The sequence below is a fragment of the Aquila chrysaetos genome, chromosome 2, assembly GCF_900496995.4.
Source record: "Aquila chrysaetos chrysaetos chromosome 2, bAquChr1.4, whole genome shotgun sequence".
NCBI lineage: Eukaryota > Metazoa > Chordata > Aves > Accipitriformes > Accipitridae > Aquila > Aquila chrysaetos.
Window position 1 is genome coordinate 60,625,084 of NC_044005.1, and position 15,720 is coordinate 60,640,803.

General features: G+C 35.8%; 1 protein-coding gene across 5 annotated transcripts in view; it reads right to left on the bottom strand.

The window, feature by feature from the left end:
• ARMC2 (armadillo repeat containing 2) overlaps nt 1-15,720 on the bottom strand; it is a 66,870-nt gene that overhangs the window by 33,699 nt on the left and 17,451 nt on the right. For all 5 annotated transcript variants that reach the window (XM_030033658.2, XM_030033639.2, XM_030033648.2 and 2 more), the window contains 4 exons: nt 9,438-9,508; nt 5,577-5,669; nt 2,488-2,663; nt 1,111-1,213 (listed from right to left, as the gene is read on the bottom strand). In XM_030033658.2, coding sequence (XP_029889518.1) covers nt 1,111-1,213; nt 2,488-2,663; nt 5,577-5,669; nt 9,438-9,508 — 443 coding nt within the window. The remainder of the gene's footprint in view (nt 1-1,110; nt 1,214-2,487; nt 2,664-5,576; nt 5,670-9,437; nt 9,509-15,720) is intronic.

Sequence of the window (15,720 nt, forward strand, 5' to 3'; positions counted from 1 at the left end):
ACATACTAAACTTTAAGACCATGAATACTCTCATTTATTTAAGCAGATATACACATGCGTTTTAACTTATGCACATGCAATAAATGCTTGCAAGGTCAAGGCCTATGTTAATAAAACATAATGAAGTTTTAGTGAAAGGAACGACCATCAATCAATACAGAGTATCATTCATACACTGTCATTTTCTTAATATTTCTCATATTTGCATGGTGTGTGTGGATGACACAAATACAGTTACAATCATGAAAGAGATCTTGGAGCCATTGCTGACAATTCTCCAAAACCATTGGCTCAATGTACAGCAGCAGCTAAAAAACGCCAATGATTGTTCTCGGTATGCTTCCTGATGATGGCCAACAACACAGACACCATTATTTCACTTCTATAAAGTTTGGTGCAGACACATCTTGACTTCTATGGAAAGTTTTGTTCTGTACATCTCAAGAAGGATCTACTGGAGTTGGAGAAGGTACAGGGAAGGGCTACAAAAACAACTGAGAGAATGACACAGTATCCTTTCAAAGAAAGAGCTAAAATCCTGAGGTGCCTCAGTCTGAAGAGAAGGCAGACATGTATGATATGACTGCGGTTTAAAAAATCATGAAGGCGGAGGGTAAGCTGACTGTAGAAACTCTTACAAATCCTGCAAAACTACAAGCAGGGGCATAATGAAAAGTAGATACGTTTAAAACAGCAGACAGAGAACTTCTGGAACTTGTTGCTCTATGAGATCATAGAGGCAGACAGAATAAGAAAGTTCAAAAAGGAATTAGGCAAATTAAGGAACAAAAGATCTATAAACAGAGACTAAGAAGGATTAGGCAGGGATGCACCATCTAATGTCCGTAACAGAATGTAACAATTCTGGATCCTGGGGTAGTACAGGGGAAATGGATCACAGAAAACACGTAGGCTTCCATGCTCTCCCTAAACAGCATCCCCTTTCGCCATCATTAGACACAGAATACTGGACTAGGTGGACTGTTAGTTTGACCTAGGAGCCAATTTTTAGTGCATGACTAAGTTAACTCTGAGAATGTTTCTTGAAAAATGATCAATCTAACTACTGAATTTCAACACCTAACTTATACACAAGAACAGGATACATACCCAATAATCTATCATTTTGAATGATGTAATCATTTTTTTCATTCCTGCAAATTTTAAATGCAAGCTTGCAAACACTGAGGAGATTTTTTCCATCCACTTTCATCTGCAAAGAAAGTAAAAGACATAAAAATCACAGCTAAAATCTACATACAAAAATGCACCATAACATTTTACAAGTTCAGACACCATGGCAAACTTGTATTCTCACAGAACTATTGAATTCCACCTGAAACCCTGACACTACACTGAGCCAAAGTGAAAAGTTTGCAGAATTAAGGGACTCTGAAACCTAGCTAGTTTAACTCTATTTAGCAAACTGTGCTGACTGATTTCAAAATAACAGATGATACATAAACTTTTTATTTATTTTTTGCAGGTAGCATATCAATAACTTGCAAGTTTTTTCTCTAATTCACTCTTACAGAGAAATTCTGCACAGGATTCACTGGTTTGGCATCTATGGCCATACCACAAAGAACTCCAGTACAACGGTACATGTCATAATGAAAGTTATTCTCAAATATCAGAAAACAAGATCTTATGATGTACTAAAGGTCATTGAGAGATAATGAAAGGGAAGTAAAAATGTTAAAAATACAATGACAAATCTCTTCCTTTCCTCTGCATTTCAAGGGAAATTTCTTCTCTTGTTCATGATTTTTGAAAGACTCCACAGAAAAATGTCTGTAATAGAACTTTTTTTTATATAAGCACCACTTAACATCTATGTAGTATCTGAATATATAATTATATCTTCTGATTAAAACAACACATGCTACCTTAAAGGAGAACACACTCCTGCCCAACACATATTAATTACTAAAATGTCTACAACACGACACTAGCTGGTATCCTTTCACCAGTGACTGTCTATAGACACTAAAGCACCAACTTCACTGAGAATTTTAACTGGAAATACTAGAGAAAGAGATAATTACACTTACTCACTTTCCAGAAAAATGATTGTGGTATATTCAGATAGAGGTGCTTAATAAGATCAAGACATTATTCAAAAACTAAGCTCTATTTCTATGTGTAATTTTTTAAATTATTGTTTTGTTTAAGTCCCTGCATGTGTATCCCAGCTTAGGACACTGTCTCTTTTTCATGCCTATGCAAAATTCCTGCAGCCATACACCAGCTATCCTATTTTGTGTCCCTCCTTCCTCCCCCAGACGTAATTTCTCTGCAAAAAATAGGCTCCAACAAGTGCTGATCTGGATGAATGGGAGACTAGTATCTGTATGGCAAGAAACTGTGCTTAGGAAAGGGTTAGTTTAGACACAGTTTAGGAGTATGAAATGAAAAATTAAATGCAAGTTGTAATTCACAATTTTGAGCTTCACATTCTACCAAACAGCATTTTAAAACACTTACAGCCAGAATAATCTTTGCTAGCTTCAGGCAAAGTGGATCTGAATCAACATCTACAAGTTTATATAATGTCTTCAGAAGCACACTTCTTCTTTTTAATCTTTTTCCAAGCATATTTTCTTCATTCAAGGCTTGATAGAGCTTGGTGCAAGCCAGACAAAGATTTTCTATATTGTCTTCTACTTGAAGGGGGTTAGAAGGGAGAGAAAAATAAAAAATAATTATCAGTGCCACCTTTTCCAGAGCATCTCAATAGACAAAGACACAGGAGAACAAATAAAGAATGGGTTGCAAAACTACAAAAACAAGGTGCCCAATAAATCTCTTAAAATGGTAATACGATCCTCAGAAACAGTTTTATTCTGCTCTTTCAAAAAGAAGAGACTCAAGCCAAGAAATCACAGAGCCAAAATAATACCTGAAGCTAAAATGAAACTCACCTTTAATGCTTAATAATCAGATTGACCAAATGTCTACCAGGAAACTGTGATTCTGAATATATTCTTTAAAGGGCTCCACCAAACATTACATGTGAAAAAGAGACAGTTAAAAAATATTTTTCTGCCCATAGACATAACCTAATATATCAAACCTTGCTGGGATTAAGAACAAGTGAATGTAAAAACTTGTTGGAACTCTCCAATGCATAGTAGAGGTACAAGATATATTTGAGTGGACTGTTGGCTTATTGACAAAAAAGTCATCTACCTCCTAACCTGAGTCCCTCAGACACTATTTAAAAATACAAAAATAAAACGTGCAGTAAATTATTACAAAATCTGCGTCTCAACACAATGGAATCATGTACATGTTTACTTTAAAGGGAAAAGGAAAAGTCTTGCCTATTTTAAAATTCAAGAGTGAGGGTTGTGGGGTTTTTTTCTTTTCTTACATTTGCTTTTGTATATAAGGTGACACTAATAAAGCACCATATAAACCCACTTAAACTGCCTGTATAAACTCTGCATTTACTCAGGATGTATTTCACAGCTGAAATAGAGTCATATTCAAGGAGGCAAAGCACTTGTGATGAAATATATATGGACAGGAAATTATGATAAAAAACATTATATCTAAGGCCCCAAACCTGTAGGCAGATTCAAGGATTCGCCTCTCATGCTGAGCAGTGCCTGGAAGCTCTCAATTTGCCATCATCATACTCAAGGAACAGCAATGACTATTCCATTTCTACTCCCATCGTGACAGAAAATTTAACAAAATTTAGCATGATTCTAAACCCCCTGCTCCAGTAAGCAGTGAAACAGGAGTGGCAAGGAACCAAAACTGAAAGGTCTCCACTCCATTTCATCAAAATTAACAACAACAACAAAAATTATTTAATACTCATCCCATGGGGCATTTTTGAAGGTTATTCTCCCTTGAGTATTGGAATGTAACAAAATAAATTATTTGCTCCTTTAGAAAAAGAGACTTCGGGGTTCTATTTGGTTTTGTCATATAACAATCATCTCAAGAGCACGATATTCATAAGATTTTAGACAATAACTAAGTTCCAGGTTAAACCTCAGATTTGTTTTTGAATGGAAAGTTTTCCGCAAATATTTTTGAGGGAGAAAGGGGAAGAAAAAGGCTTTCCTATCACTACATAAAAAAACAGATGTGACCCAAATGCATGTGCAGGGAATTAGCTGAAACATATGAAGCAAGTGACCGCACACAAAACTTTAAAATATTGAATTAGCAACAGACCCACTCAAAACATTAAAATTATGAAATTCTGATATTCATTTTGATAAGAAAAACTGCAATTGTGCAGTAAACAGCCTAAATAAAACAATGTAACACGCAGCTGCAGGAGGCAATAATGCAATTCAGTTACAATCTGTGTGAATATTCAAGCAGCAGCAAAACTCTTAACTTTAAGGTTTTTGTAGTACTAAATTCAATCAACTGGTTAGATAATTTCATCTATTATTAGAAAAACTAAGCCATAATCAAGTTTTTAAAAAAGCTAAAAAAAACCCCAACACACTAACCAAATCAATTAAAGACTGGGGAAAAGGGGCATGAAAATTGATTTTCCTTAGTTACATTCATGACAAGGGAAAGACATGATTAGATTTTTACCTCTAAATAATATTTTGCTTACCTATAAAGAATATCTTACAATGCAAAACTTTAACTCGGTGGCTCATATTTAACAATCTCAGCATTAAGCAAGGAAAACGTGAAGTTGCATGGCTGTTTTCAAATTTCCTGATCACTGTTTTTCTACACATCAGTGACAGATGTGGGAATGAGAATCCTGTCTTTTTAAAATAATCATATATTCTGGGAATCACTCAGTACTGTACAGGTGTTTCACACTCATCAACATCTGCAAAATTGTGCAAAAAAAATTCTAATCTGTACCATACTATAATGAACACTGCAAAAGATCCCATAAAATAGAATCTATCCCCTAATTTTAACCACTTGTAAAAACAAATGTACTTTCTATATTCCCACCATTCAAATGAATATAATGTCTATAGAAGGCAACTAAACAACCTTTGAATGAAATATTAAAATGGATTTCAGAGTTCAATCTTTCAAGCCATACATTTACTAAGTTTTGCTTCAATATTCTGGGTCAACATACTTTTCTGAGTCATCTAACACTTTAAGCACAAATGAAAATTTTCATTACGATCTCCTTAGTTTTCTAAAATTAATTGAAACCTTCAATACAGACTATGCTTAAAACAGTGAATCTGTGCAGTACTCTCTTCTTATAATTATTACCTCATCACTGACTGCTAAGCTGGCAGAGCTATGTTGTCTAAAATAAGGTAATTTAATCAGACAAGACCTTCTCTAAACCAGTATTTTTTTTTACAGAATCACAGAATGGTTGAGGTTGGCAGGGACCTCTGGAGGTCATCTGGTCCAACCCGCCCCTGCTCAAGCAGGGCCACCTAGTGAGAGTTGCCCAGGCCAGTTTTACACTGCAACATCACTGAACATAGGAAAGCATAAAAGGCTACATAGTCCAACTACTGTTATTCTTTTGCAGTAAACACAAATGAGTCCCATGTTTCCTGCAGGAAATAGTTCAGAAAATACACCCTTTCAAGAACAGCGTTACCCACCTTTTTCCAGTTCACGTAGAATTGGTAGAATTTTTATATGCCAAAAGCTTTCTTCCTCTTCTGATTCATTTATTCTTGTTTCATCCTCTAAGCCTTCAAAATACATTCAAAACAAAAGCACATATTCAGTGAAGGTTTCAACTTCTACACAAATAAATAGCTACAAATACTTTATTCATCAGTCAGAAAAAAAAAAATCTAAAAATGTCACATTTTGTTATATTCTGGGTTATGCTACCTATTCAAGCTTTTGGTTTTATTTACATTTTCTCAAAAACAAAAGTTTCAAACAAAACTAGATAGATAAATGTTTTGATATGTAAAGCTGTACTGTAAAGCCAGATTTGTTTTTGTTTGCTGACATTAATGTTTCATTTGATCACTGAATTGGAAGGTAATGACTACTTTTACATCAACATGTCCTCCTATTTTTCAGCTCTGTGTCCACGTGACAGCTTATTCTGTGTTAAAAAATATCCATACTGCAGACAATCCTCTAGGATTGTACAATTTTATCTAGTACACATGCACAATATTACACTAAGCTTGGTTAACTGACTCTTTGGTCAGTTAGGGAAAAATAGCCTTGTTAGTTATTACATCCTGTTAGCAATTCTAACCACTTCAAGCAATTAGTTTTTGAGAAGTTCTCAACTAAATTTTTGTAAAATGCATGTTTCTCTCCTATTCTTTGTTACGTCAAACAATTTCTCACACAGCATCTTGAGAAAAACTACAGCTATCTGAAAGATGTTTTGCCTCCAATAAACACGTCAGAAACCTTGAAGGCAACCAACTCCCAGTTTTCTTGGCCACCCTCAACCAATTTCCTCCAGAGTGACTGAGAAAGAGCTACTGTTCATTATCAGAAACTTGTCCACTTCACAAACAGAAGTTTTAAAAAATATTTCAGCTTTTTCTTTTTGAAGCAAAGTATAAAAAAGACAAAAAAAGTCCATCAGCAGACATCAAGTTCAAAAGTGGTAGACCAAAAAATCAGCAGTCTAGAATTCTTCTGGAAACGAGACCGGGAGCATGGATCTGTTTTCAGATTGGACAAAGGAGTTGGTGAATCATGGTTTATTAAAAAATGGATCCCAGGATTGACTTTCATATGGATGCAATATCACTGGGAAGTATTCCAACTTGCTGAACATCCTTTTTACATTCACCTGGCACTACGCGAAGTGACAGAATTCTGGTCTCAACCATTGGCCCGCTACAGCTGGACAGCCAGAGTTTCTGCGCAACTTGAGTTTTAAAGGATCTAACAATTGCTTACAAGGTGCATGTAGGCATATTTTTTGACTTCAAAATTAGGTTAAGCTCCTTATCTTGCAGGCAACCAAAGTTGTTTTATAAAGATGGGGTTTGGTTTCGTTTTTTTAAATAGGGAAATAAAAGTCGCACAAGTCCACTAAATAACATGAAGAAAGCCATTAAGACTAGAATATATACATTTTTTTAAGTGACAGATTTGCCAGAAAGCGTCTCCTACTGTTCGTTACTAGCTCTTGCCCTTAAATGACAATGTAAAATCTTAACATAATCATTATCAACCAAAAACTATATGAGAACACTAATATTGAGAGGTTTGCATCATGAGAACAGTATCTCAGACCTTAAAAAAATGATTGACTACTGAGCATTACTTGGAACAGTGAAACTGACTATTTAAAAAGCTTGCTCTTAAAAAAAAATCCAGACTCTTTTTGTGTATCTGTATTAACTTTAACTGTCTACCTATATTTTACACAGAATGAATCTATCAGTTATATCTATTTCAACAGATTATAAAAAAATGCTGCTGTTTCATAAGTAATACACTGGTAAGTATGTTATTACAATAACTGTATATTGTTGGTGTGTGCATATATACATATTAGTATAAGTACATGTTATTAGGTAATATTATTATTACTTATTTTGCAGACTCTTTTTATTTTCTAGATCAAATAAGTTAATAGTCATCTGAATTGATGAGTAGCTTAATTAATAAAACACTATGCAGCATTTGCAATAAAGTGAAAGTTCCACTCCAGATAATGTAAGAGCACAGCTGAAATGAGAACACTAGAATAGTTTGCACTGTTCCTTCCTGCCACAAAACCCACATATTGACTCAATTATTTCTTCTCTTTCCAATTTGTAGCTACCTCTCTTCTTAAACTGAAAGATGGGACTGACTTTCTAACTACACACACGCTTAACTGTATTAAGCAAGAAATAGAATAGTTCATGTATGCATTTGCAGATATGACCAAACTTCTCACTAGAAAAAAAATTAACAAAGCCATTCAATTTTTAGTTCAGAACAAAAAGAACTGATTTTTTCTGTCACTCTGCTGCAGTTGTCTTGCATTCATCAGAAAAATACAGCAACCTAAAAGTTATAATGGCATACTTTTTTAAACAAATATCTCTTGTAACTAGGAAAAAAAAAAAAGATAATCAGCTTTTACTAAACAATATTAATCCTAGCAATAAGAATGAACAGCAAATACATGATTATAAAGAAACTCAACATTAATAAATTGTAAACTTGTATGTGTCTCTGTCCTGGGAGATTTTTAAGCTGCTGATGAAAAGTTATGGCGCTAGCTGTATTTAAAATACTGCAAAAGCTGTCCTGAACCTTCTAACTGAGTAAATCACAATTCAACAGCAAAAATACTCAAGCAAAAGAATTCAGCAAGTTGAAGTTCGTTGTCTCAGTTTTTCATGAGTCTTAACCACAGCTTTGCATTCTTGTCAAAAAAAAAAAAAAAAAAATCACTAATCAGTCTACATTTATTGGTTGCTGTTTTTAGCATGTAAATACAAGAGCCTTAGCAACACTGAGCTTTCGAAAGCTGTGTACTGCCTGACTTATCATGTTTAGCCTTTTCATAGAATACTGACTAGCTATGAATATATCAATATTAAAATAGTCTACCTCCTCTCTAAAATGTGAAAGTGTAAACACAAATCATATGAGAAAATACAAATAAGCTGTAAATGAACACTCCCCCCCAGGACCTCCCTATAGAGAAGAAATGACTGAGAATTCCTACTGCCATCCCACTGTTTATTCTGGGATTAAAGATGAAGTATGCACAAACTAAGGAAGCTACATAATATTAAAAAAAAAAAGATATAAAAAGAAACGATCCTAATAACACAAATGATTTTTTCAATAGCATCAATAAAATAGCACAAATAAATTAAAAGGCTTATAAACAGAGAAAATACAGCCCCACAGAATACTAACTCCCATGACATGGTAAATACTCTCAGCTCCTCTGAAGGAAATGAAAGCAGAGCATATTACAGCCTTCGCCAGAACGATTCAGAATAATGCAACTTCTCAGTTCTAGAAAAATAGCAATAAGGCATAATAATAGCAGAGTAGAAACTTCAGGTTTCCATACCAGACTCTCAAATATGCACTTGCCTTGTATGAAATGTGCCAGTTAAGAGGCAATAGTAATTAAAATCTGTTATATAAAATTAGCAAAACGCATCCAGAATCTGTATCTTCAGCTAATATAGCTTGGCATAACTTTATTAGTTTCTGTGCAGCTATACCAGTTTACAAAAAGCGATGAGCAAACAAGGCGTTAATGGATTGGCAAATTCTTAAGCCTACATATGGAAAAAACAAGACAGAAAATATCAACAGATTTTTAGAGTAAAGATCTCTTGAGTATTGCTTCTCTTTACCAACAACATATAGTAAAAAAACCCAATACATCTAGAAAACCAAAAATATTGTTCAGTGACTAAAGAAGAAAAAGATCTTCAAATCACAGAAATTAGATTATTTCTATTTGACCGTATTTCACATTTGTTGACTGGAAATTGAAATGCCTTATGAAGTACCTGTTACTCTTCTCTTCCAGCCTGTAATCCTTGGCCGTGATGAATTTATGCCAGGCTCTTTCATCTGGTCACTAAAAGATACAGTATAGACACACACAAAGTATATCAGAATACAATGCTTAAAATGCCTCTTTGTTCACACGCACTCAGTACGAGATCTGCATATTAATAACTAATTGGGAAAGATTATAAGTTATTTTAGTAAGTTAGCAGGTTATCTGCTCATTAAAAATGACATATAAATACAACTTCCTCCAGTATGTATTACAAAAAGCTCCTTCAGAAATACTGACATATTTACACCACAAGAGGTCACCATTATGGAACTCAAAACCTAAAGCTTTTCCACTTGTACAATAAAACTGAAAGCTGAACCAAACTAAACTCAGAAAGAGCCAATTTTTATTTTATCATCAGCTTCATTAACTGAATATAAACTCAACTAGCTTAAAACTGTAAGTTCATCCATTCACAAGGACAGTGATTTCTTCTGGTAAACACTTTAAAAAGATTTAATGAGAAGAATTTTCAAAGAAATAAACCCTTTAGTAACCTTTAACGTATATATTAGAGTTTCCATGTCTGCCTGTGAATTATTGCTAACTGCGCAGTGGTCACTAACTCTGTTAGTACACATATGTTGTCATTTCTTTGTAAAGCAGTAGTGAGTAATGCCATAATTCCTGCTGATGGTATGATTAGTCTTTCTTTGGCCAGAGGAAACTACTACATACATCTGTGATAAATCTATTCTGTTTGCCTAGCTACACACTCAAGCAGCACTGATCTAAAAGAAATATACAAGATATAGACTCTCTTTGCTAGCAAACAGGAACCTTTCCTCCTTTAAATCCTGTACTAAAGACAAAGGTCTTAATCTATGTTTCGTATTCTCAGTGTATGTTTAATTTAACACTTCTTATTCCATTTATAGTTCGTGTACCAGTACAACCTAATCTCCTAAATTTCCTTCTAAAGATAACAGTAGTGCGTTAGCAATGTTATTTCAATTTTTTTTTAACCTGTTAATTTAGTTGCTATAAGGCTTAAAGCTAAACTGTTGTTTAAGTGGGTTGCTGGATTGGCGCCTAAATCCTGTCTGCCAGTCCAGACAGAAGATGTAAGTCACCCTATCAACAGATGGAGACAGAATAAAAGACAAAGCTCTTGTAAGATCACTTTCCTACAAAAGGGACTGGATAGCTCACTGTGATCAGTCAAAAATTTCCCAAGCAACCACATTACAGAGGAACACTTGCTTCATTATGGCTAAGAGTGAATAATGCCTTCTTTTACAGCATGAGGATTTAAGTGCTCCAAAATCCAAATTCTTACACAAACTATCTTGAAATTATTTCAGCTCATATACGGCAATTCCAACTCCTCTGGGGAAGCAATGCTTTAAAAAAAAAAAAATAGTCAAGTCCTTGCATCTCTACTCTAAAATAGACTGACATCTGTAAGAAAGAGGGTTTCTACAGCACACATTAAATACAGTTCAGTGTACTAATAGAAATCAAAATTTGGTTCCATTTATGTGAATACCTTGTCCTACAAACTTTAAAAGTTTAAGAAATTATACTACAAGGTTCAGCTATCTGTGAAAGCAAGACTATAACCTGAAAGGACACCGGATAAGCAAGAAAATAACTTCAGTCACCTAATACTAACCCAGCTATATTCATAAATCGGCACCTACAGAATTATATGTAGGCATGATGATACTATCTGCCTATATGAATACGGATGTTTGAGTTTGCTTTCCTCAGAAAGAGTTCTGTCCTATGTCCTGTCTGTGCCTCTTCCCCTAAAATGTAAATCCACAGGATGAATCCAAGAAACTTCAACAAAGACAATCCTACAAGTTTTGTAGGAAACAAAAGCAGCTGAATAGAAAAGACACTGAAGCAAAGGATGTGATAACCTGAACACTGATCAGACAGAAACACCACATATGCAAGATGAAGGGTAAGACCATGTCAAAGTCTGAACTGCGTTAAAAAAAAAAAAAAAAAAAAAAAAGTTGGTTGGAACCTGTGATTTCTTGAACACCAGTATCAACCAGTTTAAAGACCTACGTGAGTAGGAAAGCAGATTGCTGTACTGCTGGTATTCACAGAACTATCTGTACTTTTGGGAAACATGTTCGTAAGTTAAACAGCTTAACTGGAACTCTCATTATTTTCAGAAAAAGAATACACTGAATACATACATAAACGAGAATGACTGGTGGGCAGGCTTATCTTTAGGGAGTACGTGCAATTTATGAATCTTGTGAGAGATTACAAAATCCCTTTATATATCTTTACCATGCTGCCAACACCATTTTAGTTAGAGACTTTTGCTTCTTTGTTATCTTTTCACTTTCACATAGGGCTGAAACTTAAGTAGCAATATCCTGTTAAGAACTATGCAGTTAAAATGTGATCAACCTACTCTAAAAAATAAGTTACCTACTATTGAAGGGAACTCGCTTATCAAGACAGTGGTTGCCTTGGAAACAAAGCCAATTGGCAGAAATCTGATCATCTGATAAGGGACTCATCAAGAAATCAACTGACAGAGGCTCTGATGATTTACAGAGGAAAAAGAACTTGGCAACTGGATCATCTCTGTCCCTCTCATATAAGGGAGATCATAGTAGCCCCTATGAACACTGATTTCTTGAATGTACACAATGAGCACTTCCAAAACGAAGGTGAGCCAGCACTGCAGTAGTGTATTCAGTATTTTTCCCTGGTGAAAGAATGTGTAATTTCAGTGAAAGCAGCATTTATTCAGAAAGTCTGTATGTTTAGATGTTTACTTGCTTGTTCTTGCCATAAGCCTCTTGTTAATGGTAAATCTGCAAACTCTCACCTTCAGTGGTATTCCAGGAAAAACTACATTTCTAAGAACTGCAACCCAGAGGCAAAGAATTGGGCTAGTTCTCTCCAAAGAAGGTGCACACAACAGCCAGGTCTGATTCACAAACGTGAGCGTAAGATCCCAATACAGTAATAGTGCATGGGCTCATCCCTTATACTGCAGAGCCTTAAACATCTGAGAATCTGGCTACCTCTTTACTTGTAAAACAGAGTCTGGCAATGGGCCTGAATTTTGGACCACACCTTTCCCATACAGTTAGACCCTTAGCATGGTGCCTGCTATGGTTTTGGCCCAAGAAGGGTAGTACTTTCCTTGACAAATGCCTGGGCACAGGGCACAGAGGTAGAGACATTCCCAGCCAATACTTTGTGTGGGAGGGGGTTAAAAATACTTCCATTGGATTAACATAACCCATGACAAAGGATTTGACCACCAAGCCAGAGACTAACTCCTTTGTTTAATTTTTATTAATTACTAGTACAGATGTAGCCCTGGTGCCCCACTGATTATTTAGTTACCAGTTAAGAGGGACACATAGCCCAATAGTAACAAGTTAATGCTTCTCTAAAGAATTGTCCCGAACAAGCACCTTTGATCAGTGAGGTAGCAAAACTTAACTAGAAAGAAAAGAGAATATCATCATCTTTTCTGAATTGTCGAACTTGAAGGCATTCCCTCTAGACACTACCCTCTCCTCTCCTCATGGTAAGGTTCTTGTAACACCTACATATTCTTACAATTTTGGGAGGCAAAACTAGAAAATACGGAAGTGGGAGAAAGACAGAGTAACACAGTAACTGAGATAGCGTAATACAGGATGAAGAATATGAGAGTTAGTTTTCAAAGAGAAGAGTAGGAATAATGAGGAATGAGCAAAAGATAAGGGTAGTGGGTATGGAAAAGGCCATAAGTCCCACACTATCTGCTTCTGCAAGTGCAAAGATCTCACATGACTTTGCTCCTCCAGAGACTATGAGCCTCTTCTCTTGCACCCATGTAAACTGAATCTGTGGAGTCTCTCTCTTGAAGTAGAGATAGGAACTGGCACTACCCCATGTAAACCAGAATCTGAACAGAGTCTTACGAAGGCAGAGAGCTACTTGAGTGCAGACAGTGCACTGCCTGCCCTGAGTAAACACTGTGAGGAAGCCATACACAGTAGACACTAGCTGGTGTCTGGAAATAGATATATTTTCCATTTTTAAACAAGGAAATGAAAACGAATTACCAACTTTGTGATCTGAAAGATAACAAGACTCTGCAAAGCACCCTTAACTTTGTATTTATAGGTATCTTTTGCTGGTGAATTCTGCATGACTGCTTAAGGCAACTTCTTTGGGGGAGGGAGGGTTGAAGACATCAGAAGAACCAAACTCGCTTCCATTGACAGAAATAGAAGGAATATTAGGCTTAACATCCAAGGACTTTATGCAGACTGACTAATAAAACGCCATTTTCTCTCAGTCAGCTCCACACAAAACTTTCCATATAGTAGTAAATCTCAAACATCAGCAACATTTAAACCAGAAAAGGTAACTTGGAAGATACTTGGAAAAACACAGCACACTGCCTTCTGAAGGCGTCACCTGCATCAACTACAGTACTACTAAAATTTACAGAACATACATTTACATACATTTTATAAATATATGAAACAGAACATGGTCTAGTTAGTCCAAAAGATTGTCTTCAACTACGTCTTTTAAAAACTGATAAGTACAGACACTCACAGAAAAACCTCTTCAGAAGTTCCTTCCTGATAAGAAGCCTTAGTCTGTGTTGCCACCACGTGAAAGATCTCTTATCATCCATGTGCTCTCAATAAAACATTGGCCTCATTGCTAACTTCTAGTAGCATTTTCTAAAGTAAAGTAATATTTAGTTTATTTTTAAATAATTTCTAAGGCATTTGGGTTTATTGTCTCTCAATTTCTTTTCCTTTTTTCTTTGATGCCCTTTTTCTTAAGACAGAAAACTGTAATTATGAGCATACAATTTCTACACACCTATATCTGCAGAGCATTTTCTATATCTATAGAACCACAATTCTAATCTTCTAAGTTCCTTCCTGGTAAGCAAATCCAAGCCCCTGATAGTCTCATTGTTTATCCTTGGAGCCCTTTTTTGTCTATATTTTGATAAGGTAAACAAAACCAGTCGTACTTAATCTAAAAGTACAGTAGTCATTTACGTAACAAAAACATACAAAAGCCATAATAGGTCACACTGAAAGTCCACTTTGCTCAGTGTCTTCTAACAGTGACCAAAAAGCTTCTCGGATGCCTCCAGCAAAATAGAGGGTGCTGTTGGGGTGCCCTGCATGCAGTTCTCCCTCAGTTTCCGCCCTCATGTTTTTCACCCTGATGCATTCCTCCCCGCTTTCTTTTTTCTTCCATTTTCCCCCAATAGTCACTCAATTTCTCCCCAATATATTTTCCTTAACTCCACCCCCTTCAGCCCCCATAAACTTCCTTTCTTTTAGTTAATTTAAAACCCAAAAACGTGACTCAAATTTTTACAAATTTTATTTTCGACACTTTGATATATCAATGTTTTCAGGTCTTCAAATGTCTAAGAGAGCAATTTCTAACTTTTCACAAGGCTCTAAAAACAGCCTAGGCACTGCAATAAGTAAAAGATGCAGACTGTTTATACATAGATACAAGCACTGAACATCTAATTTTACAAACATACATTGTCTGCATTGGAAAGCCAGACATGACATATCTACACCCAAAAATCAAGACATTTCACTAAGTAGTAAGAAGAACAAATATAGAGCAATGCTAAGCAGATCCTGGGGGCCTGCTCAGGCAAGCCAGGTGTATCAAAAGGATTACTAGGCACAAAGGTGTTCTTTCCAACTAGACCAGAGCTCAGTCCCCCCGATCATGGGTAATCCTGAAACAGATATGCCATTTAGAAAGACTGTTCTTTGAGATGTTACTGACATGTATATTCAGAGTGTGACTACATCTACACTGTAATCTGGGTTTATTTTTAATGCTAGCAGCATCCAGGATGGCATGCATTCTATTGATAAGGACCATTTGACTATTTAAGCAGTTGTGTATTTTCCTTTCAACCAAAGATTCCCAAATGCTACATGGACTACAAAGGGAAAAGCTGCAAGGATGTGTTGTGAAAGTATATAGAACCAACAAGTCTCTAAAGAGAAGTCACAGGTAAGTAACTAGTTTCTCCTCTTTTGAGTGTCCTCCACGGGGGAGAAGGAAGAGGTCTTGTCACACAACCAGTGAGGGTGTCACAATGCACCCTCCCTTCAGCTATTTATATACATTGATAAGACCCCTTCCAAACCCTCTCTCCTCCAGGCTAGAGTCCCAGCTCTCTCAGCCTTTCCTCACATGAAGGACTCCCTTCATCATCTTAGTAGCTGGACTCTCCAGCTGGT